The following is a 24,017-nucleotide window of genomic DNA, read 5'->3' as shown; positions in this document are numbered from 1 at the left end:
TCTTGTTTCACACACATTGGTGTAAACTTATTTTCATTGGTATGAACAGCAGTGTTAGTAGTTATTGCCTATGGAATAATAATAATTAACAATAAAGCAAATCATTATCACATTTTATCCAATATAGGCAGCAGCTTTGTAGCAATATGGACTATATAAGCAGATTGTGCTGTTTTACAGAATTGGGGCACATGTTCATTCCATTGCTGAGATCCAGAAGTTCCCTTGTATGAGTGGAAGGAACGAGTGGGATTTCACATGAGAGCCTCTGATTTCTGCCCATTTCCACTACTGCCATAGCCCCTTACACTACATCCCACACCATTCTGGAGGGTCCCTTGACAAAGGGTGAGGGTAAGGGCCTCCAGCGTGAGAGGCAGGAACGCCCCACTACTTTAGCAGAGTTATACTTGCACTTTTCTGGTGTCCCAGCACCACAACACAAATGTTTCACGTGAAAGTCCCACAAATAAAAGGGCAGCCATTAATATTAGGAAGGTGCAATCTCTAATGCTCCTGAAAAGCAGCGAAGTGGCACCAAAGTCATGTCTACTGTAGAAATGTAAATCAATTTGTAAGCCAACAGTTAATCACTCCCCGTCACGGAGCCTAAATACTGCAGTTCTTTATGGGGCTATGAAACCATGCACGCTCAGCCTTCCACTGGTCCAAACAGTAATCTGACATTGCAGGCCAGGACTGGGTTTATTAGCTGCTATCTCCAGAATCATAAAGCCAAGGCTGACTTCACTCATGAGATGAGCATGATGGCAGAAGAAAAGGAATTCTCAACAGTCCCAGAAAGCGACAGTGCCCAAAGTTCTTTGGAAGAAGACATGGCAGTTAAGTTGGCTCTAAACCCATTTAAATTTGTAGCATAAATGTGCCCATAAGTAATGTAGTGGCACATATATGCTCTTTAAGAGTGGTCTAAGTTTTGTTTTTTGTATTAGAGGATGCTCACACTGAACAGGTTAAACTGCAACTCTGGGAACAGTGATTTTGTTATGGCAGTAAAACACACTTCTTTTACACAGAAGTTTATACAGCCTTTTTATGTTAGACATGATTTTTCAGACCATACAAACTATCACAACATGTCTAGCACAGTCTATAAATCTAAATGACCTAAAAAGATATCAAAAAGTCTACGGCAATTATTAGACTGAAAGCACTACCCCACGTGGGTATAAGTGAAACTTCCCTTCAGTCGTGGTTTAATTAGGAGTTTGCTAGACTTCTTTCTTCTTGAGTATTAATGGACCCACATTATCTCCTGTTGACTCATTGTGCTTGTTGTGAGAACCATCACAGACAGGGAACTGAAAAAGGAAAAAAAAAAGATGAGATAAATTTGTGTCCTGAAAGCAGGGCTGTACTATTGTTTGAGAAGGGCTTTGCGCACATGAAGCACAGGCTACTTATAATCAGAACTGAATACAATCTACACAGCTAGAATGGGATGGCAATCTCTTGTTGAATCAATGAGACAGAAAAAGACTCAGGCTGAGAGATGCCCCTCTTCTATCTGAGAAACCAGATGAGTCACTGTATGCCTTAAAATATCACCTGTACTTGTTCCATCTGCATTACTGGCTGTGTCCTGACAAGGCAACCACCTAACGTGCCCCTGTAGCCCAAAACCTATAGGAACTTGGGACTCCTCTGGGCCTTTAGATTATTTGCTCTTCTCAAAAGGAGTTTAGATTAAGAATTGCCAGTGGGACTCTCCCCAAAGTCTTGTTGCCATTCAGTGCCTATTATCCAGTTGTCTGGATTTTGTGGCACCATCTTTTTGGGGGGCTTTGCTGCCCCATTATATGAGCTGGCATGTGGTGGGGCTGGGTGACCCCTGCCCTCAGCATGGAAGAGGAGTCAGAGCCCTAATCAGTTGCCACCTCCACTCCACCACGCTAGACACAGAGTGGGCAGCCTGACCTGAGCTAGGCCATCACTCTATAGGTGTCACTTCATGTGGGAACAGTGGGTGGAGTCCATCCCTGCCCCCTCTCTGTCCAACTCTTAAAGGGGCAAGCACAGCAAACCCATATGGGCCTGGTAGCAAGAACCAGGGGTATGCCCTCCAACAAGCAATAGCCAGAAGGAAGTGGGGAAGAGCTAATGTAACCCCAGGGGCCACTGGCACCACTCCCTATCGTCTGAGGCCCAAAGGGGACGTTGTAACATCTGTCCACATGGTGACCCCAAAGCCATGACGGAACACATTCTGTATTTCTGTGCAGGTGTAGTGTTGTGCAGTCAACCACCACCTACTGGCTTGCAATGAAACCCTTTTTAGGAGCAATCTTAGCTGTTGGCTCTTTTTCAGGGCATGGACATGCATAATTCCCCTGGGACTTTTCACAAGGAACTGCTATGGTTTGTTCTGATGTCTGAATGAGCTATAGTAAATGCTCTTGACGTTCATACAACTGACCTCTTCTACAAAATGCATCAATGGTATATTTCCTTCCTCCAACTGTCTTGGAACTATTTCCAGAATTATAAGGACAGTGATACACAGTTCACATGATTGGAAACAGGGTAGGAGACGCATCCTACCCAAGTCTGGGAGCTGTGTGGTCTCCTATTTTCTGCTTGCGTGAGTTAAAAATAGGGGTGTGCACAGAACCGCAGAGCACTGGGGTGGGGGGTTCCTTTAAGAGTGCTCAGTAGAGGGCACTGCTCTACAGAGAAAGAAGGGCAAAGTTGAACCTGGCATGAAAATTAAGTGCGGGGGCCGCCCCTTCCCCTCGCTTGGCTGCAAAAGGCTTTAAGAAGCCTTTTGCACGTGCACATGTCGCTTTCCCAACATCACTTTCCCAACTCCGGCAGACTTTCCTCTAGTAATTGGGGCGGCAGGATACCTCCCTGCCACCCCTTCCCCCGCTTGGCCGCAAAAGGCTTTCTTAAAGCCAAGGGGGGGAAGGGGCGGCAGGGAGGTATCCTGCTGCCCCAATTACTAGAGGAAATGCATGCACCGGGGTTGGGAAAGCAGCGGGAGGGGTAAGTAAACCCTCCCCCACCCTTAAAGGAACCCCCCACCCCAATCCACCTGAACCCGAACTGCCCATGTCTGGACCGGTCCGGGCACATCACTAGTTAAAAACAAGCTAGGAGGTGCTGGCAGTGATCATCACCTAGTCTCCTGCTGGGTAGGAGGGCTTTTCCTCCTCCATTGTTAAAGTCCTGGGTACAGCTGCTGGGTTGGACGGAGCTCTTCTTCCCAGCAGGGGACTAGCTGATTATCACTGCTGGCACCTCCTACCTTATCTATCTATCACATTTCTATACCGCCTCTTACCAAAGTCTCATTGCGGTTTCCAAAATAAATGGCAAAACCAGAGTTAAAACCAAATAAAAATAATAAAAATTCAAAACAGCAGCAGAACAATAATAAAAGCCAACTTACAGCTGATCAAAGGCTCGGTGAAATAAATGCGTCTTGAGCGCTCTTTTAAAAACCTTGTTTCAGTGTGATGTAGTAGTTAGAGTGTTGGACTAGGAGTTCAGCTCCCCATTCAGCCATAAAGTTCACTGGGCCAGTAACATATCACTCAACTTAACCTACCTCAAAGGGTTGTTGTGAGGACAAACAACCATGTGCACCACTCCTGGGAGTAAGAGTGGGATATAAATGTAAAATAATAATTATTATAATAAATCTGCTAGAGATGGGGAAGCTCTTACATCAACAGGGAGTTAGTTCCAAGCCTTGGGGTGGCTACAGAAAAGGTGCAGGCCCTGAGCGGCCACCAGATGAGCTGGAGGCAGCCACAGGCGGACCTTGTTTTTAGCTCACACACAAGCAGAAATTGGGTGTGCGCACAGCTCCCAAACTTGCTGGGTAGGACGCGTCTCCTACCCAATTTCCATTTGTGTAAACTAGCCTAGTGTTTTATGGGAGGGACTTGTGAGTTGTGCCATAAAAAGTTGTGCAGCAATAGTGATATGGAAACTGATATCTCATAAGAGAAAATGACAAACGGCAAAACCCTGTGGAAAAATCCCACTACATGATTATGACAATTAAGAGAAACAAGCTACTCTATAGCATGCAAGGTAGGAACCACAGCAACAAAAGGAGAACCTTACACACTGGAGCAATATGACTCACCGTTTTTGAGCGCCAACACCTGCAATACACCGCCTTCGTGTGACATAGGTCCTCAATGTTGATTTCATTCACTACTTTGGGATTCTCCTTCTGGATCTTGAGATTGATCAAGCTGTCTTTCTGCTGCTTCTTCTTGGGAAGGAATGGACGAATAGCGAGGTATCCAAGCAGAGCCAGGACACCCAGGAAAGGCAATAACCGCAGCCATTCTGAAACTGAGCACATATCAGACATTTTTTTAAGAAAGGTATTCAGTACCATAAAGTTTAGTCTTTGGAGCTAGAACACAACTTAGAAATATTATATAAAAATAACTGGTTGTGCCTTCTGCAGGATGACTTACTCTTGTGGCAGCCACAATGTGTTGTGCTGAACAGCACAACATTTTGGCATCTGGAGTGAAAAGCATTAACCACTCCTGGAGCTAGCAGCACTGTGTAAACTCTTTAAGGTATAACACTGTAAACTCTCCATACCAAGTGCTATACCTTACCACTCAGGGAAAAGTCAGTTGTCATGTGAAAGCCATTTTGAGCTACATGTGTGTGATGCTTGTAAAGTTGTAAAGGATATAAAATTACATACCTGCCAACATGTCCCTATTTTCCTATTCAGGTGAATGGGAAAATAGGGACATGTTGACAGGTATGAAATTATGCACAGCATGGATCAAGTGGACAGAGAGAGATGTTTTTCTCCTTCTCTCACTATAAGAACCCAGGGTCATCCACTGAAGCTAAATGCTGGGAGATTCAGGACAGTCAAAAGGAAGTACAGTACTTCTTTACACAGTGTGTAGTTAAATTACAGATGTGGTGATGGTTAACAATCTAGATGGTTTTAAAAAGGAATTGGACCAATTCATGGAAGATAGGGCTATCAATGGCTACTAGCCCGGATAGCTGTGTATTTTCATCAGGATCAGAGGGGGCTTGCACCAGGTGCTAGGAAATATCAACAGGAGGGGCAGTTGCCCTTTTGCACTACTTGTGGGCTTCCCAGATACACCTGGTTGGCAACTACATGCTGGACTAGATGGGCCTTTAGCACGATCCAGCAGGGCTTTCTGTAAAGTGGATTCCCACTCTTGTTTCAGTACTGGCAACATTCTAGATCAGCAATAGTGACAGTATGAAGTGGGCAACGGTGGTGTTGTTTGACTTCCAAAGCTGATATATTTTATGTAAGCTTTTGGCTTCCTAGGGAATTTTACAGCAGTTTGATCTGCTTGTGCACAGGTCAAGGACAAAAATGAGCACTGCCAGCTCAAAGGATATCAAACCGGTTTTCTTAAGTGAGGCTCTCAACAGATTCCAAGAGCACCAGAGCCACAGAACTGCTTTGTGCACTGACATTTCTGAACGTTATTTAAAAGAGTACATTCTATAAATGTTAACCGTCCTGAGCCGTTTTGGAAGGGCGGTATATAAATCTAACAAACAAACAAACAAACCAAACAAACTAGTTTGTGCCTTACCAGCACCAAGCAAAGTTTCTCAAGATTTTTTTAAGATGTAGCATATACCAGAAAACCAGGAAAACCATGCGTATTCTGTATCAGTCTCTGAAAGTGATGTGCATTAAATTCTCTCAAAATTGTGATTTTAGATATGGGAGAACCCACAGCATCTCTTATCTCTATATGAAATTCCAAGAACTGAAATTCCAAGAAATTCCAAGAACTTCCAATGAACTGAACTTTAAGAATGTAGAGCAATAGTTCAAGAAGCAGAATGTTAATTCTGCATTGCTATTTAGATCATAAAACTTTATTCTCACTCCCCGAGCATGTTTCCTGGTTATTTGGATGAGTGTGTATATATGATGAAGTCATAAAAGAAAAAAAGCAGTTTGCAATTTATGTGAGTAAATAGCCATGAAGCTCAAACTTAGTGTATATTTGCCTAGTACAAAAAGATAACATTAACCCAGTTGTCTGTCTTTGCCGTTCAACAAAATTCCTTTTTAAACTGGCTTTCGTCCAAAATTAAATAAAGACACTTGATTTATTTTATTGTCAAATATGAAAACAGAAAAGCATATCTGCAAAATGATATAGCAGAAGGCAAGGAGGATATGCCCCCCAATAGCTGAGAATAATTAAAAAGACAGCAGATTTTATTAAAAGTGAACAGCAGAGTACATATGGCAATAAACAGATCACCTTTTCAGTCCTACTTCAGAATGTATAGGTCTCTCCTGGAACAAGTTATGAGAACATATATCATCATGAAAGTTTTGCCTAATGACAGATTTATTCACTGGCTACTCTTTCATTAGCCTTTGGAGTTAAAGACATGCCTTCTGTCTCACAAAACAACAACAAAAGAATTTAAAAAAATACTATGGCAAATCTAGTGATGATATTTCATTTCAGAATACAACTATCAATGTTTAAATATTCCTTTTCTAATATTGACGTACCTTCCACAGTGAAAAGAACAAACACCCAAACCATGAAATTGCTCATAGGAAGAAATAATTATTGGGACAATAAGGTATTCTATCCGTTTACAAGGCCTAATGTGGTTCTCACACAATATACCAAATTAGCAATAGCTTACTGATTCTTGTATGCAACCCTTTATTTACATTCATATCCCTTCCCTGCTCCCCCATCACTCAAAGCATATGGTTTCCAAGTGATCTCCCACCCACTTACAGTCCAAACTGAGTCCTGCTTAGCTTCAGCAAGGTTGCTACTTCATCTGCCTTCAGACCATGCCCTGGTCTACTTTACAGGCTGCAAGGCAAGGATAACATACAGTTGCCCTGGACAGTCCATCTGGTATGTATTTTCTCCTCCTTGGTTAAATAACCTAACAAAGACTCTTGTCAGAAGGGTGCTAGATAAAGCAGGGTGCTGTATTGCACAGACTTCCTTTATCTTGGCTAGGCTGCATTGTTAATAGAGACCCTGAGTTAGGGGACACTGGTTTTACCTTGAGGTGATGGAAACATTAACCACTGTTGCTTAGTGCAGATAAGCAAGCCCTTAAAACATACAAGAATAAACCTGTGCAAAAAAAACTCTCTCTTTGAAATACCTTTTTTAAAAATCACATATAGAGATAACCACAAATATATGTAAAGTTATCTAAACAAACAGCAGCACTAGACACTAATAGAATTTGGATTGCTTAAGATAGCCACATAAACTACACTATAAGATAAGATGAACTTCAAGGAAGGATCAGAACTGAACCAACAGGGTATTAAAAGGGAAAAACTACTGAACGACGGCAAACATGGAAACTTTCAAGCGAAGAGTAGAACAGGGAGCACAGCAAACAAAGGAAACCCTTGTCAAGTAAGTTTATCTATCAGTCATATTTATATGCCACCATATATCTCTATCTCTAGACGGTGTCTCTGATATATGTTCAGTTTAGTGGTAAAAATGAAGTCCTTCCTAGGTAGGTTCATAGAAGTGCATAATTACTACAACTACTCACAACAGACTGAAATAAAAAGCCATCCTATTTTCAAATCTAGGAGGCTGCTCACACGAGCAGCAAAGACTGGGCTTGGGAAGACAAGCCTGGTCTTTGCTGCCAATGTGACCCGCCAGGAGGCATGCAGCTCCCAGCACTGGCGTGGTGGCAAACCCTGTATGGAGCCCCAGCAGTTAGCCAGGGTTAAGGGTGCAAGCACACTCTTACCCCAGGCTAACTGATCGTCACTGTTTCCTCTAACAGGGATTCCCAGATGTTGTCGACCACATAGGAACTTAGGAACATAGGAAGCTGCCATATATTGAGTCAGACCATTGGTCTATCTAGCTCAGTATTGTCTTCACAGACTGGCAGCGGCTTCTCCAAGGTTGCAGGCAGGAATCTCTCTCAGCCCTATCTTGGAGAAACCAGGGAGGGAACTTGAAACCTTCTGCTCTTCCCAGAGCAGCTTCATCCCCTGAGGGGAATATCTTGCAGTGCTCACACATCAAGTCTCCCATTCAGATGCAACCAGGGCAGACCCTGTTTAGCTAAGGGGACAAGTCATGCTTGCTACCACAAGACCAGCTCTCCTCTCCTTAAATGGAACTCTAGATGGTCGTGCACACAACCATAAGCTGCCCATAAAGGTAAAGTGGGCCGTCGAGTTGGTGTCGACTCCTGGCGACCACGGAGCCCTGTGGTTGTCTTTGGTAGAATGCAGGAGGGATTTACCATTGTCATCTCCTGCGCAGTATGAAATGCTCTTCCTATATCGCTGCTGCCTGATATAGGCGTTTCCCATAGTTTCCCATACCAGTGGGGATTCGAACTGGCAACCTCTGGCTTGCTAGTCAAGTCATTTCCCCGCTGTGTCATTAGGTGGCTGCCCATCATAATGTTTATATTCCTAACTCAGCTGTTCCCCTTAACTTCTAAGGAGATGCAGATTAGAATTGTTGAAGGAATCTACACTATTCAGAGGCTGCCATCCAAAATTAATATCACCAGGACATCTCCCATAATCCCCAAGCATAAGCCATTGCAGCTGGGGATTCTGGGAGCTGTAGCCAACAACATCTGGGAATCCGTTAGAGGGAACACTGCTGATCATGTGTCGGTTCCATGTGGTTCCATGCGGTGCCAACACACAAGTAGCCTCCCAGCCTGTGTCAGGAGGCTCCCCATAATGCACTGCACACTCCCATGGTGCAATATATTATGGGAGTTCCAGGGGCCTCCTGGCCTCCAAACCTCCTTGCTGCCGGGAGCAGCCAGCAATCATCCGGGTGGGCGATCCGCCACCCAGCAAAGTCAGGGAGATCGTCTGCGGGGGATGTAAGCATTTCAAGGCTTCCTCCCCTTAAGCCCTTTCTTCCAATTGTAAGGAAGGGCTCTAGGTCTTATGCCAATTCTAAGATCACTCCCTGAATTACTTTCTCCCCAAATTAACAGAGAGAGGGGCGAGTCTCACAATCAGTGAGACTCACCTCTAGGGGGTTTGTGGGGGGAAAGTAATTCAGGGAGTGATTTTAGAATTGGCATAATTCTAACATAACTCACTCCGCTAACCTGGGCTAAGGGGAGGGAGAATTAGCGGGGTTTGCTTCCGGGAGCCACGCAGCTCCCGTTGCAGCACATGACCGCCAAAAAGCGGGCTAGGCTCCCTTCTCAGAATTCCATTCTAAGAATAGCCTCAGAATGTTCTCTCTTCCAATTTCAGATTATTTATTAGTTAGTTGTTAGTTCAGACAATCCTCAAGTTAGCTTGCCAACGTAGTCCTGTGAACCTCAACAACATTGCTGCAGAGTAAGCTAAGTGGTCTGCAGACGGCAGGCAACTTCAAAAGATGGGAAGAAGTAGAAATAACAAGGTAGTGGCTCTTTCGGTTTGCTGGTTTAGTGCCAAGAATAAATCAAAAGCCTCTCACAGATTCACAAGATGAACATGTGTTTTTAATATGGAGACTTCAGTGATGATACCCATAAATGGAATTTCATTTTAGGTAAGGGGATGCACTAGTTGGTCCCATCCTGTAACCCATAAGTGAAACCTTAGACATTGCTACCATTCCTTAACCCATAAGTGAATCAGACATTGCTAGTATCCCAAGTCTTCTGTGAACCACCATTTGGGAAGTTAAGCACTATGAGCCAGTGCAGAAACTGAACTGAAACCATACACATCTGAGAGGCACCAAAAGGATGCATGAATAGAGAAAGCTGCAGGGGTGAGGCATGCAGAAGGCTCCTGGCTCAATCCCTAGCATCTCCAGGTAGGGCTGGGAACAGACCCTGTCTGAAACCGAAGAGTCACTGAAGACAATACTGACCTGACCTAGATGATCTGACTCAGTAGAAGGCAGCTTCATATCTACTGAAGAATCACTTAGAACACAGCCTTGTAAGATATTAAGAATGTGAACGAGCAAATTCACAAATATGAATTAAATGAAATACTCACAGGAGAAGAATTAAATATATAGGAGACTAAAAATGGTTGACAGTGTGATTCAGCACAAACGCAACAAAGTATTTCAGTTAATGAATATTTAACTTATTGGATTCATTACCATAAAGCACAGGTGTCCAACTTGAAGACTTCTAGCTGTTGTTGGACTACAATTCCCATTATCCCCAGCGACAATAAACTGCAGCTGGAGATGATGGAAGTTGCTAGAGAGCCTCAGAGTGGCTACCTTCACCATAGGGTGTTGTGGTGGCCACTGACATGGGATAAGACCTATTGAAGGATACCATATCAATGGCAATTGGCCATTTAAGTTAAAAGTAGACCTTCTGTTATAAGAAGCCATCTCCAGTTCCTAAGGTCAAGGGTTAAGGGTCAAACAACAACTATCACTGATTTGCCCTGTTTGGGAATGTCCTAGGCCAGGGATTCTCAACGCTGGGTCCCCAGATGTTATTGGACTTCAACTCCCATAATTCCCAACCAAAGGCCACTGGGGCTTGGGATTCTGGGAGTTGAAGTCCAATACCATCTGGGAACTCAACATTGAGAATCCCTGTCCTAGGCTACCAGTGCTGGAGTCAGAATACTAGGCTAACCTTTTCCCTGGTTTAGCAAGGCAACTCTTGTGTTCTTGGTATCTTTTGCATGAACAGAGAACAAGGAGGAAAGCCTATGATCAATCTCTATATTTTCCCTAGAAATTGTCAGTACTTTCAGTGCAATATTCAAAGAGAGCTAGTCACATTACTTTGACTTAATCACAAACACTGTGCAGAAAACAGATCAAAGCAGTCTAATGGAAAGAGATCTCCAGTTTATTATTATTATTTCTTGTTTACACAGTCAGACAGGTGTTATTGACTGGTTTGGTTTATCCAGAAATTGAGTCCTTCCCAAGGACCTGGGATGGCTGAATTTTATGGTCAATGTTGTTGCTGTTGTTATAGATATCGTCGGCATAATATAGGCTGTTCCCAGTAAAGCTGCTTTTTGTAATTGGCTGATGGTGATTTCTGTGGCCCCTATGGTGTTGAGGTGCTCTTCAAGGTCTTTTGGAACTGCACCCAGGGCACATAAGAACATAAGAACAGCCCTGCTGCATCAGGCCCAAGGCCCATCTAGTCCAGCATCCTGTTTCGCACAGTGGCCCACCAGATGCCGCTGGAAGCCACTAGGGGTGTGCATGGACCCGCCAACTGCGGTCCGGCACTGGGTGGAGGGGTACCTTTAAGAGCGGCGGGAGGGTTTACTTACCCCTCCCACCGCTTTCCTGCTTGCCGCCGTAATCTTTAGATTAATTGTGGTGGCAGGACACCAGCCGCACCCACCGCCCCCGGTTTAGCGGCCAAATCGGGCCAAATCGGCCCAAACTACTGCCGCTGCTGCCGACCACCCACCCAACCGCCCAACACAAGGCCCGATTTTGGGCCAAGGCAGCCAGTGGTTACTAGACCGGATTAGGGCCGAGACTTTGCAGAGAGAGGAGCTCTGTTTGCGAGCTCCTCTCCTTTTCGAATTGTGGGGCCCTGATCGGCCCGACTGATGCGGGCCTTCTTGCAGTGAGGACTCGGGCGGCTGGGAGGGCGGGGGGCGGCGGCAGGGGGCGGGCGGCGGCTGTAGTTTGGGCCGATTTGGCCCCTAATCCGGTCTAGTAGCCACTGGCTACCTTGGCCCGAAATCGGGCCTTGTGTTGGGCGGTTGGGTGGGTGGTCGGCAGCGGCGGCAGTAGTTTGGGCCGATTTGGCCCCTAATCCAGTCGTGGGGGGGCGGCGGGGGCGGCTGGTGTCCTGCCGCCACAATTAATCTAAAGATTACGGCGGCAAGCAGGAAAGCGGTGGGAGGGGTAAGTAAACCCTCCCGCTGCTCTTAAAGGTACCCCCCCAGCCGAACTGGACCGCCCAGGTCCAGACCGGTCCGGAGGCTTTTTTAATGGCCTCCGGACCAGTCCGGGCCCATCCCTAGAAGCCACAGGCAGGAGTTGAGGGCATGCCCTCTCTCCTGCTGTAACTCCCCTGCAACTGGTACTCAGAGGCATCCTGCCTTTGAGGATGGAGGTGGCCCACAGCCCTCCGACTAGTAGCCGATGATAGACCTCTCCTCCATGAAGTTATCCAAACCCTTCTTAAAGCCATCCAGGTTGTTGGCTGTCACCACATCTCGTGGAAGAGAATTCCACAAGTTGATTATGCGTTGTGTGAAAAAGTACTTCCGTTTGTTGGTCCTAGATTTCCTGGCAATCAATTTCATGGGATGACCCTTAGTTCTAGTGTTATGGGAGAGGGAGAAGAATCTCTCTATCCACTTTCTCCACACCATGCATGATTTTATAGACCTCTATCATGTCTCCCAGCAGTTGTCTTTTTTCTAAACTAAGAAGCCCCAAGTGTTGTAGCCTTGCCTCGTAAGAAAGGTGCTCTAGGCCCCTGATCATCTTGGTTGCCCTCTTCTGCACCTTTCCCAGTTCTATACTGTCCTTTTTTAGATGTGGTGACCAGAACTGTACGCAGTACTCCAGGTGTGGCCGCACCATCGTTTTGTATAACGGCATTTTAATATTAGCAGTTTTATTTTCAATCCCCTTCCTAATGATCTCTAGCATGGAATTGGCCTTTTCCACAGCTGCCACACATTGAGTTGACACTTTCAACGAGCTGTCCATCATGACCCCAAGATCCCTCTCCTGGTCAGTCAACGACAGCTCAGATCTCATCAGCATATACTTGAAGTTGGGGTTCTTTGTCCCAATGTGCATTACTTTACACTTGCCAACGCTGAACCACATTTGCCACTTTGTCGGCCACTCACCCAGTTTGGAGAGATCTTTTTGGAGCTCCTCACAATCCATTTTAGATTTAACTACCTGAAAGAGTTTGGTATCATCTGCAAATCTGGCTACCTCGCTGCTTACCCCTACTTCTAGATCATTTATGAATAAATTAAAATTTATGAATAATTAGTAGTAGTAAGTTCAGAACAGAGTTTATGCATGCAGCACTCCAGCCAAGCCAAGCACTCCCTCTCACTCGCCCTGCTACCTGTCGCGTGTGTGTGTGTGTGTGTTTGTGTGTGTGTGTGTGTGTTTTCCCCACTGGCTGCATACCAGTGAAATTACTTGCTCTCAGTATCTCCTCTCATCAAGTGAGAGACTGGAGAGATTAGCTGGGAGTGGCAAAAGGCTGCCTGGGATTCCAGAGGAAGGCAGAGTCCTGCAGCAAAGGCTGCCTGGTTAAAGATTAGCTCAAGAGAGCTCCCGGTGGCGGCGACCCCCACCAGCTCGAAAGGGGGTGTGTTCAAGGACTGGCACGGACCAGCACTCAACCCCCTGAAGAGTTAAGAAACAAGACAAAGTGCGGGGCCCTAGGTTAATCCGGCACTGCCTCTTCCATTGTTGGTGGGCAGGGGAGATTTACCTCTCAGCCACGGACCACCACTCAAGTCTGCGCAGACCTGCAGTGGTCCCTGGACCACTGGTTGAGAAACAGTGGGCTACAGCACTGGGATTGCCTTTTAACTTGTACAACCCCTAATGGGTCTAGCATTCCCAACAGTCCCATATTACGCAGGAAGTCCCATATCTGAGGCAAAAATCTTTTGTCCCATAGGGGAAGCTGCCCCCCCCCCAATTACCACTGGGATTATTTTGGTCTTTTTCTGCCACAGCCTTTCAATTTCAATTTGTAGATCTTTGTATTTGGTGATTTTTTCTATTTCTTTTTCTTCTATTCTGCTATCCCCTGGTATTGCTATGTCGATTATTTTAACTGGTTTTTCTTTCTTCTCAACTACAGTTATATCTGGTGTATTGTGTGGCAGATGTTTGTCTGTTTGTAGTCAGAAGTCCCATAATATTTTTACATCTTCATTTTCTTCAACTTTTTCAATTGTATGGTCCCACCAATTTTTGGCTACAGGTAGCTTGTATTTTTTGCAGATGTTCCAGTGTATCATCCCTGCTACCTTGTCATGCCTTTGTTTGTAGTCAGTCTGTGCAATCTTTTTACAACAGCTGATTAGGTGGTCCACGGTTTCATCTGCTTCTTTACAAAGGCGGCACTTGCTGTTTGTGGTGGATTTTTCGACTTTTGCTCTTATTGCATTTGTTCTTAATGCCTGTTCTTGCGCAGCCAGTATTAAACCCTCTGTTTCTTTCTTCAAGTTGCCATTCTTCAGCCATTGCCAGGTCTTGGTGATGTCTGATTTTCCACTTATTTTGTGCAAATATTGACCATGAAGGGGCTTATTTCTCCATTTTTCTGCTCGGTTCTTGACTTGTTCTTTCTTGTAGGCCGGCTTTGTTTCATTGGTGTTGAATAGTTTCGCATTATTGACCATTTTAAGTGCATCTTCTTCACTGTCCCTTAGATATTCTTCAAGGCCTCTTTTCTCCTCCTCAACTGATGGACTTGCAGCATTCCTCTTCCACCTGAGCTGCGAGGGAGGTATAGCCTATCTACATCACTGCGGGGGTGCAGTTATTAATTAATTATTAATTATTAATTATTAATATTATCATACCACCACATTTATATCCCTCTCTTCCTGCAAGGAGCCCAGAGCTGTGTACATGGTTATGTTTACCCTCACAACAACCGTGTGAGATGGGTTAGGCTGAGAGATACATGACTGGCCCAGTGAGTTTCATGGGTGAATGGGGATTTGAACTCAGGTCTCCCCAGTCCGATCCAACATTCTAACCACTACACCACAATCAATAACACCCAGTGTCATCCCTATGATATGGCAAGCCAGGGTGATTGCCCGGGACACCATGCTTAGGGAGGTGCCTCACCAGCTCCAGCCACTTGGGGTCAGTTTCCATATGCCACTGCCGACAACCCGCTTACCCATCCCTCCACCCCAGCACCACACATGTATGGCTTGTTTCTAACTTTCAAGCACCCATGAGCCTTTCTTCTGTGGGATGCTTGAATGGAGGAAACAAAGCAGTACAAGTGCTGTATTGGAGCGAGTGACAGAAGGATGGATGAGCAAGTCCGCAGTGAGCAGAGACAGATAGATAGAGCAGCTGTGGTGGGCACAACATGTGCTGGGAGAGGGAGGGTGTTGAGAGGGAAGAGGGGTGGCATCAAGGAGCAAGGTAAGAGGGATGGCCAGCATGTTCAATCATTTGCTCTGAGCCATGCACTCTGCCAAGGACATTCCTGAGATAGATAGATAGATAGATAGATAGATAGATAGATAGATAGACAGACAGACAGACAGACAGAAAAAAATGATTTATTGCATTTCTATACCGCCTAGTATAGAAATCTCTAGGTGGTGTACAAATTAAAACATAATATAAAAACATTTAAAACTTCATAAAAACAGATAAAAATCACAGTAGATAAAAACACACATTAAAATTTAAAATTGAATGTCTGTTCCCTATACATTCCCACACTCTTTGAGCTACTGGGACCAAACTTTGCAAAGTCGCTTCCTATGATCCTACGAGTAACATAGGGTACCCAGGAATCCCGACAACCACCCCGCACAGACAGACAGATAGATGGATATATAGTGGGTTTGGGTTATGGCTGAAGGAGAGTTGTCCATCGATATGCTCTAAGTTTCTATACCCAAGCAATGCCAGAGACTTAAAGCTAGTATCAGTATAAAAAGCACAGTCATCATGAGACCATAGCATATATTTGTGCAGAATTACTGAGAACATGAACAGGAACTGAAAGAAGGAAGAGCTCCTAACTAGAAGACGGTGCAATGCTGAACTATCTGCACATTGTTCTGTATTTCCTGACTTTTCACCTTTAACCCCAGACTTTGGAATGCTCTCCCAGTGGCCATTTGCTCCTCAGACTCCATCACAGTTTTTAGAAAGCTTCTTAAATCTTGGTTTTTTACCCAGGCTTTTATATGACTGTTTCTACTGCTGCTTCAATGTGTTTTTACTCATTTATAGTTTTTATGCTTGTATTTTATAGTTTTTTAGATTTGTTTTATATTTTTAGTTTAATATTTTAATTGTCATTTTTATTGTATGTTTTTAACTTTTGTAAACCGCCTTGGGGTTGTTTTTAATGAAAGGCAGTATAGAAATTCAACAATAAACAAACAAACAAACATTCTGGGTCAACTAGGTTCTCTTGTAGATATCAAAGCTCTGCGAAAGTTAGTACCAACATCCAACCACATTCACATTTGATGTGTGTGTCCAAATTCATTCTCGGATCAAAACCCACGTTTATTTTTTTGAGAGCTCATGCAGTTCATGTGCAGTCAAGTCAGCCCTGAACTTTATCAAATGACCTCAAACAGCTGGACAGAATTCAGCCTACCCAAGGGGTTATTTTGTGAAGACTAATTGATTATTTTTCATTGAAGGGAAACTTTTAACTATCAAAGCAGTAGGTACTAAGAACACAGAATAAGGGCAGAGAGACCCATATTAATTATATGCAAAATCTCATGCCAAGTAATCCCCTTGCATGATGTTTAGGTATTTGAGGCTCACATTCACATAAGTTCTTCAAATGAATGCTTGCCCTTTGAACTGGGACTGCAGTAACTTGTCTTGCAAGTTTCAAGACCATGTCATAAATCTTGGTTGCAAACCATATTGCAATCTACAAAAAAGGAGCTCACACCCTACTTCCCAAGCACGCATGCACACTGAGTGAAATAACCGTATGTTTCACTTAGAATCTATTCTCTTCCAGAGTCTCTCTCAGCTAATGCCCACTATAGAGGTCACAGGCAAGAACTTTAGCTTATCCTGCTCCTGAATCATAGAGTGTAGGTAGCAGCAGAAAACTTATTTATTACATTTTTATGCTGCCTAACCCAGATAGCTCTAGGCAGGTTACATAAACCAACAGCCTGATCCTATGAGATGTTGCACTGACAAGTTGTGCATAAGACTAGGCACATGCACTTGTGGCATTGCATTTATGGAGCTGACCCAGGATCAAAATGACAGAGCTGGCAACAAGCACTACTGACAGATAAGGCATACAGTGATAGGCAAAGCTGCTGTGTGTCACAGAAAACGAGAGAAGGAGCTTGGCAATTCTGAGTCAGAGAAGATGCATGTAACTATGCATGCATCAGTGCACTCTTATGCACCTGAAATACTGGGATGTCAGGCCTGGTTGAATATAATGTGAGCCGTAGGCAAAGCACTTCCCTGTGTAGGGCTTCCATGAGGCGCCTGTCTTCTTTAAAAGGGCTTATCACACATGCTTTGTCACACATGTGCAGCATTAGCAGGCCAATGGCACATCAAACTGGCAGACATGCCACTGGCATGCTAACACTGCATATGGCTAGCACATGTAGAAAGCACATTTCAGTGAGATGGGAGCCATGGGAAACTCTTACATGGGGAATTGCTTTACCAGCGTTTCTTCACAAAATGCATAATTAATTAATGGAATGTACTGGCACAGGATGTGGTGATGGCCACTAACTTAGGTGGCTTAAAAGGGGGATTAGACCAATTCATGAAGGGCAGCTTTATCAGGGGCTGTTAGTCACAATGGCTCAGTGGAACCAGTAGGTTCAGGGACATACACCTCTGAACACTTCTTGTTGGTGAATAGCAGCAGGAAAGGGCTCTTGTCTTCATGTCCTGCTGTGGACTTCCTAGAGGCGTCTGATTGGTTACTGTGGAAAGCAAACTGTTGGACTGGATTTGCCTTTGGTCTGATCTCAAATAACTCTTAAATAACCCCTGCTAACTTGGCAAAGAGGCACCTTTTAACATGGTGATTCTCTTGATTTAGCAGGGGGAAACTGGCCCTATCCACTCCCAGCACAGTACCTTCAGTGACTGTTGCTGGTGTCTATCTTATGTTTCTTTTTAGATTGTGAGCCCTTTGGGGACAGGGATCCATCTTATTTATTTATTATTTCTCTGTTTAAACTGCTCTGAGCCATTTTTGGAAGGGCGGTATAGAAATCAATCAATCAATCAATCAAAATTATGTTGTATGACTCACATAATGACTAAATCGAGTCATACAGCAGGGCAGATTTGCCTTTGGCAGGATACTGCTTTAGCCATATCTGCTCCAGCCACTCTTTCCATCACCACACCGTCCTTAAGGGTGGCACACGAATGGATCTAGAATTTTCCTGTCTCCCCTGAGAAAAGGACTGTGGGTAGCTGTTTGCAGACTGTTTTTGGAAAGGAATATGGAACTAATTCAGAGTCAGAATACAGGTTATGTTGGCCATTCTGGTGCAGCACCAGAAATAAGTTCTGTAAGGCAGGGGTTCTCACTTTTGGGCCCCCAGATGTTGCTGGACTGCAATTCCCATCATCCCTGGTCACAATGGCTGTAAGATACAGCCACTGGGATCAGTGCAGTGCCAAATACTGGCTTCATGGCTGGGACACAGTGGAAGTGCTCTGGCACAGCTGTGGGTTCAGGCAGTACAACAGCCCAGTGATGAGAATACTTGCCCAAGAGGGACATCTTGCAAGGCTTTGGAGGTGTCTGGATTACAGTGTTTGAATTACAAAGGGGAAGCCTTTCAATGGGCCTCTAAGATACTGTTTTTAGAAGGCTACAGGTGGAGGAAGCAGCCACCTAATGGTGCAGCAGGAAAATGACTTGATTAGCAAGCCAGAGGTTGCCGGTTCGAATCCCCACTGGTATGTTTCCCAGACTATGGGAAACACCTATATCGGGCAGCAGTCATATAGGAAGATGCTGAAAGGCATCATCTCATGCTGCGTGGGAGATGGCAAAGGTCACCCACTCTTGTATTCTACCAAGGACAACCACAGAGATCTGTGGTCGCCAGGAATCGACACCAACTCGACGGCACACTTTACCTTTACAGGTGGAGGTCTAAAACTGGGAGAATTTGAAGCTTGCGGATTTCATGAAGCCCCACCTTCCCACCTATAATACAAGTACTTGTCTGGACCTGGATGTCATGCTTGGATGCCATGGGACTGTGATCATTAGACCTGAGGCACAAATACATGAGCTGGAGTGGCTCTTCTCCAGGCTGGGCATCAGCAGTTGATTTCAGGGGCTCCAGCTGGCAACAGGGACCCCCTTGCTGGCATGTAGGAACATAGGAAGTTGCTTTATACCAAGTGAGACCACTGGTCCCTTTAGCTCTGTCTTGTCTACACTGACTGGCAGTGGCTTCTCCAAGCTTTCAGGCTGGAGTCAGTCTTTCCCACTCCTACCTGGAGATGCTGCCAGGGAGTGAACCTGGGACCCTTCTGCATGCAAGCAGGTGCTTTACCACTGAGCTACAGCCCCATCCCCGAAGTGGAGCATCATACACAGTGTCAGGGCTCACATGTAGTCACTTATCCAAATGCAAACCAGGGCAGACACTGCTTGGCAAGGCGACAATTCGTGCTCGGTACCACAAGACCAGCCTCAGCAGCTGTCCAACCACACTAGCCACTGCTGCTGAGCCTGACACAGAGGCCAGCTCTAGTGCTGAAAGGTGTTTAGGCAAGGAAACAAGTGAGGAGCATAGAAGGAAAAGGCAGAGCTGAAGAAACTGGCCCCTTAAATTTGTTAGCATGAAGCTGTACTGTGCTTGAAAACTGATGAATGAGATGAAGCAAGAGTGAGTAACTCTATGGTTGCAGTCAGCAAAGGTCACTAAACACTTCTGCTCAAGACCTTTTCTCCCTGCAGCCTTCAAATTCTGCTGAGCCCGATTAACTGGTTTTCAACCCCACTAGGCACGAAGAACCCACACAGCTGTTTGCAAAAGCTAAAGCCTATTTATCCTCCAGTGGCTTTAGATTTATTAGCTGGTTCAGCCTGCAAATTGTTCATAGCTGGAGGCGAGATGTAAAGAACAGAGATAGCAAAGACCAAAATGCTGAGTTGGTCTAAAAAAATTGCTACAATTTATAAAAGTGTGCTTCTTTGGTGGGAAAATTTTAGTGAACAACAACAACAAAAATCAAAACACACAATTCTAGGTAGTTGCATTCCTAAATTTGTACAAACAGGTCACTGTTCTCTGGCTGCATCAATAAAAACCTCTCACGAGAAATCAATGTGCTGAAGGCATTGGGAATCCTCTTTTGTGTCTCCCTGGTGACACGAAAATGATAAAGCAGTAGAGATTGCACAAGGAATCCATCTTCACTGCTAAGAAAGAAGTGGAATAAGTGGTGACTTTTTTTATTGGATCACAATAACCACAAGTTCTTCATGAAGCACAGGCCTCTGAGGGTGGGAGGAAGGACAACAATATAACACAGGGAGCTGCCTTATAGCAGAACAAAGCATTGATCTGTGTAGCCTAAAACTGGAGTCAGTGTGGTGTAGTGGTTAGAGTGTTGGACTGGGAGAATCCTTGTTCAGCCATGAAATTCACTGGGTGACTGTAGGCCAGTTACTTATCTCTCAGCCTAACCTACCTCACAGGGTTGTTGTGGGGATAAACATAACCATGTACACCACACTCTGGGCTCCTTGGAGGAAGAATGGTATATAAATGTAAACAAAGAAACATTACTCCAAAATCTATTATCATAACCTCTCAAGCAACAGCTCTCCAAACAAGAGGAGAACTTTTTCAGTGCTGCTGCCTGAAATCCTTAGCTACATAACACATGAACATTGGTAACTACTAGCTATGACCCTTCCTTCCTGTTCGGCCAATGGAAAGTATACAGGTGAAACTCGGAAAATTAGAATATCGTGCAAAAGTCCATTAATTTCAGTAATGCAAATTAAAAGGTGAAACTGATATATGAGACAGACGCATTACATGCAAAGCGAGATAAGTCAAGCCTTAATTTGTTATAATTGTGATGATCATGGCGTACAGCTCATGAAAACCCCAAATCCACAATCCCAGAAAATTAGAATATTACATGGAACCAAGAAGACAAGGATTGTAGAATAGAACAATATCGGACCTCTGAAAAGTATAAGCATGCATATGTATTCAGTACTTGGTTTGGGCCCCTTTTGCAGCAATTACTGCCTCAATGCGGCGTGGCATGGATGCTATCAGCCTGTGGCACTGATGAGGTGTTATGGAAGACCAGGATGCTTCATTAGCGGCCTTCAGCAATTCTGCATTGTTTGGTCTCATGTCTCTCATCCTTCTCTTGGCAATGCCCCATAGATTCTCTATGGGGTCAGGTCAGGCGGGTTTGCTGGCCAATCAAGCACAGTACACTGTATACTTTTCAGAGGTCCGATATTGTTCTATTCTACAATCCTTGTCTTCTTGGTTCCATGTAATATTCTAATTTTCTGGGATTGAGGATTTGGGGTTTTCATGAGCTGTACGCCATGATCATCACAATTATAACAAATTAAGGCTTGACTTATCTCGCTTTGCATGTAATGCGTCTGTCTCATATATCAGTTTCACCTTTTAATTTGCATTACTGAAATTAATTGACTTTTGCACGATATTCTAATTTTCCAAGTTTCACCTGTACTTTATTTTGCTCAGTTAACACTCCTATAATATTGATGTTCTGCCAAGAGAATTACTAGACTCACTTCCTTTTCACACATCACTTAGGGACAGTTCAAGTATGTGACAATTGCACGTGTGTGCTTCTACTGCATGTACACAAGCATGCTTCATGGCTTTTCAAAGTGCAGACATGCAGCAAAATACAGGTATAATGAATAATTGTCACAATTAATTACTTGCACTTTCTGCATTTTACTGTGCAGACATGCATTCCATATAGGAAAATCCTAACAAATTATGTTGTCCTTTGCCCAACAACACTGGAGAAGACAGCCAATAGCATGTAAAGTCAGCTGTAAAGAATTAAAGCACAAATACAGAATAATTCAGCAAGAAAAAAAGGAATTACAAAACAATTGCCACCACTACTATGTACTGACAACTGATATGGGTTAGAATGATCACGCTACACAGTCAGACACAGAAAGGGAATAAGGACAAATATCCATCCATCCCAAGTCACACCATTGAAAGAATGGAAGAGTAGTTAGAGCATATTATAGACAAACTAATATTCATTAAGTACTAGACTTGGATGTCTGTTGAAAATCAATTGTGCAAAGTACACAAGGTGAAACAATTTACAACATGTTAATTAATGGGGGGGATCACATATGCAAATATATATGTTTCCATATACTCAGCTACCAACAACATAGATCAAGAGCCACTTTACTTATAAAGAATACATTGAAAGTAAGGGGGAGAGGGGGAAACCAGTCTTCTGATTTATTGTAAGGACAAGATAGTTAGAAGGCTCAAGGAGATACTGGGTTACATTAAAATGATCCTATATATGCACATATAGTTGGCATTTTCATACATAATACAAAGGCTGCAATGCAAGGCTGTGTAGCCCAATCCTCTATGGGGGTTAAATGTCCCTAAGTCTATTTATATTAAACAGCAGGAGAGCAACTGACCCTATTCAGTCCCAGCATAGCATCCTGCAGTGGCTGCTGGTGTGTCAGGGGCGGATTAAGCTTTTTGCCACCCATAGGCAATAAGGCTTTTGCCGCTTTCACCTTCTTAAAAAACCACTGCTGTGGGGCGGGGTGAGGTGTGGTGGTGGTCACAGTGGCTGTGGGGAGAGGGGAAAGTTCCCCCTTTTACCCTCTAAAAACAGGATGGGGCATGGCAGTGGCTGCGGGGAGCGTGGGGCAGGGAACAAGGAGGGGAGAGTTCCCAATTTTACCATTTTTAACATCACCGCTGCCAACCCCAGAAAGGGGCAGCAAAATTTGAGGAGCACAAGATTTGCCGCTCCTCAAATTTTGCCGCCCTAGGCAAATGCCTACTCTGCCTCTCCATTAATCTGCCACTGGGTGGTGTCTACCTTATGTTTCTTTAGACTGTAAGCCCTTTGGGGTCAGGGAACCATTTTGTTGTTGTTCTTTTTCTATGTAAACCACTCTGAGAACTTTTTTTTTTTTTTGCTGAAAAGTGGTATATAAATTGGAGAAGCAAGCAGTATGTAAAGAGGAGGAGGAGTCAATGCACTAAAATTAATGAGTTTAGGTGCATCTAATCACATAGGAGTGCAGCCTCACCTCGAAGCAAGTCCTACTGAACTCAGTAGGGCTTACTTTCAAGTAAACAATCCTTCTGCAACTCTTGCGATTTCTATAATTCAGCAAAACAGTAAACATGAGTTAGAAATCACTCTCCTCTGCTCTCTGTCCATGGACATCATTTACAAGGGCACACAGCCAGCAGGAAAGTGTGACAAAGGTCCTCGGTTAACTCGGGAATAGCTGAGCGGAAAGGAGCAGAGCCAGCGAGGAAGAGTCTGACCAGGAAAGAACTGAGTGGGCCTAGAAGAATGAGGAAACGGAATCCAGCGGAAACCAGGATGAGAGGGGAAAAATGAATCGAGGGGAGTGTTTATGCGCGATTAAGAGGTGCTCTTTTAAGATCTCTCTGTGGAACTACTCCGCAATCTTTTCCCTGGAGTTGGCGAAAGTTTTACAATGAAGAGCCTTGCCGTTGTTCTAAGGAAGGGTGCTTTATTTTCCCCAGGGAAGGAGGACCTGCCCACAAGGAAGTTGCAGAGGAGGGCGCTTTCCGCGCATATACTCGCCCTTCCTCCCACATACCTCCCACCCCTCCCCAAAATCATAATCCTGTGCCCCCTAACCTGTCAGTCTGAGGAAGCCGCTGATGCTCTCTGGCAGCGGCAGGCGCTTGAGGTAGGCAGGCAGCTGCACTTTAATGATACGGGCCAAGCTGTCCAGCACCATGGCGCTGGGTGCTGCAACTGCTGCTGGTGGGGAGGAGAAGGAAAGGAGATATGGGGTGCAAAAGGAAAGTAGAGGGGCACTGCTCGGCTACCGCCCGCCTGCGCGCTTAATTTTCATGCCAGGTGCGACTTTGCCCTTCTTCCTCTGTAGAGCAGTGCCCTCTACTGAGCATGCGCGCGGCGCTGCCGACGATGCGATGGATCGTACGTTGCCCGGAAGGAGGAGGCGAGGATGGCGCCGGCCTCTGAGTCCGGCCTCCTGCACTCTCGTAACCTCAGGGGGCGTTTTTAGCGCCGCTTTCC

The 24,017-nt window shown here is 44.7% G+C and overlaps 2 protein-coding genes across 11 annotated transcripts in view; one reads left to right on the top strand and one right to left on the bottom strand.

Annotated features, from left to right (window-relative positions):
* Positions 1 to 24,017, top strand: part of LOC128327415 (sodium/hydrogen exchanger 9B2-like) — a 77,946-nt gene that overhangs the window by 35,120 nt on the left and 18,809 nt on the right. The window lies entirely within an intron of this gene.
* On the bottom strand, positions 1,041 to 23,941 carry CISD2 (CDGSH iron sulfur domain 2). The gene is made up of 3 exons (XM_053256223.1): positions 23,613 to 23,941; positions 4,118 to 4,332; positions 1,041 to 1,322 (listed from the first exon to the last, which is right to left on the bottom strand). Exons 1-3 carry the CDS (start codon positions 23,713 to 23,715, stop codon positions 1,233 to 1,235), a joined length of 408 nt encoding a protein of 135 aa, XP_053112198.1. The 5' UTR covers positions 23,716 to 23,941; the 3' UTR covers positions 1,041 to 1,232.

The sequence above is a fragment of the Hemicordylus capensis genome, chromosome 5, assembly GCF_027244095.1.
Source record: "Hemicordylus capensis ecotype Gifberg chromosome 5, rHemCap1.1.pri, whole genome shotgun sequence".
Lineage (NCBI taxonomy): Eukaryota > Metazoa > Chordata > Lepidosauria > Squamata > Cordylidae > Hemicordylus > Hemicordylus capensis.
The sequence above is the reverse complement of the archived record's forward strand: the minus strand, read 5'-3'. Positions and strand labels throughout refer to the sequence as shown.

Bases quoted from the DNA above. Each gene is read 5' to 3' on its own strand.
- CISD2 (XM_053256223.1), bottom strand. From the start codon at position 23,715: ATGGTGCTGGACAGCTTGGCCCGTATCATTAAAGTGCAGCTGCCTGCC. The intron at 4,333-23,612 runs GTTAGGGGGCAC...ATATGTGCTCAG, and splicing joins CGGCTTCCTCAGACTGACAG to TTTCAGAATGGCTGCGGTTA. The intron at 1,323-4,117 runs GTGAGTCATATT...TTCCTTTTTCAG, and splicing joins GGTGTTGGCGCTCAAAAACG to TTCCCTGTCTGTGATGGTTC.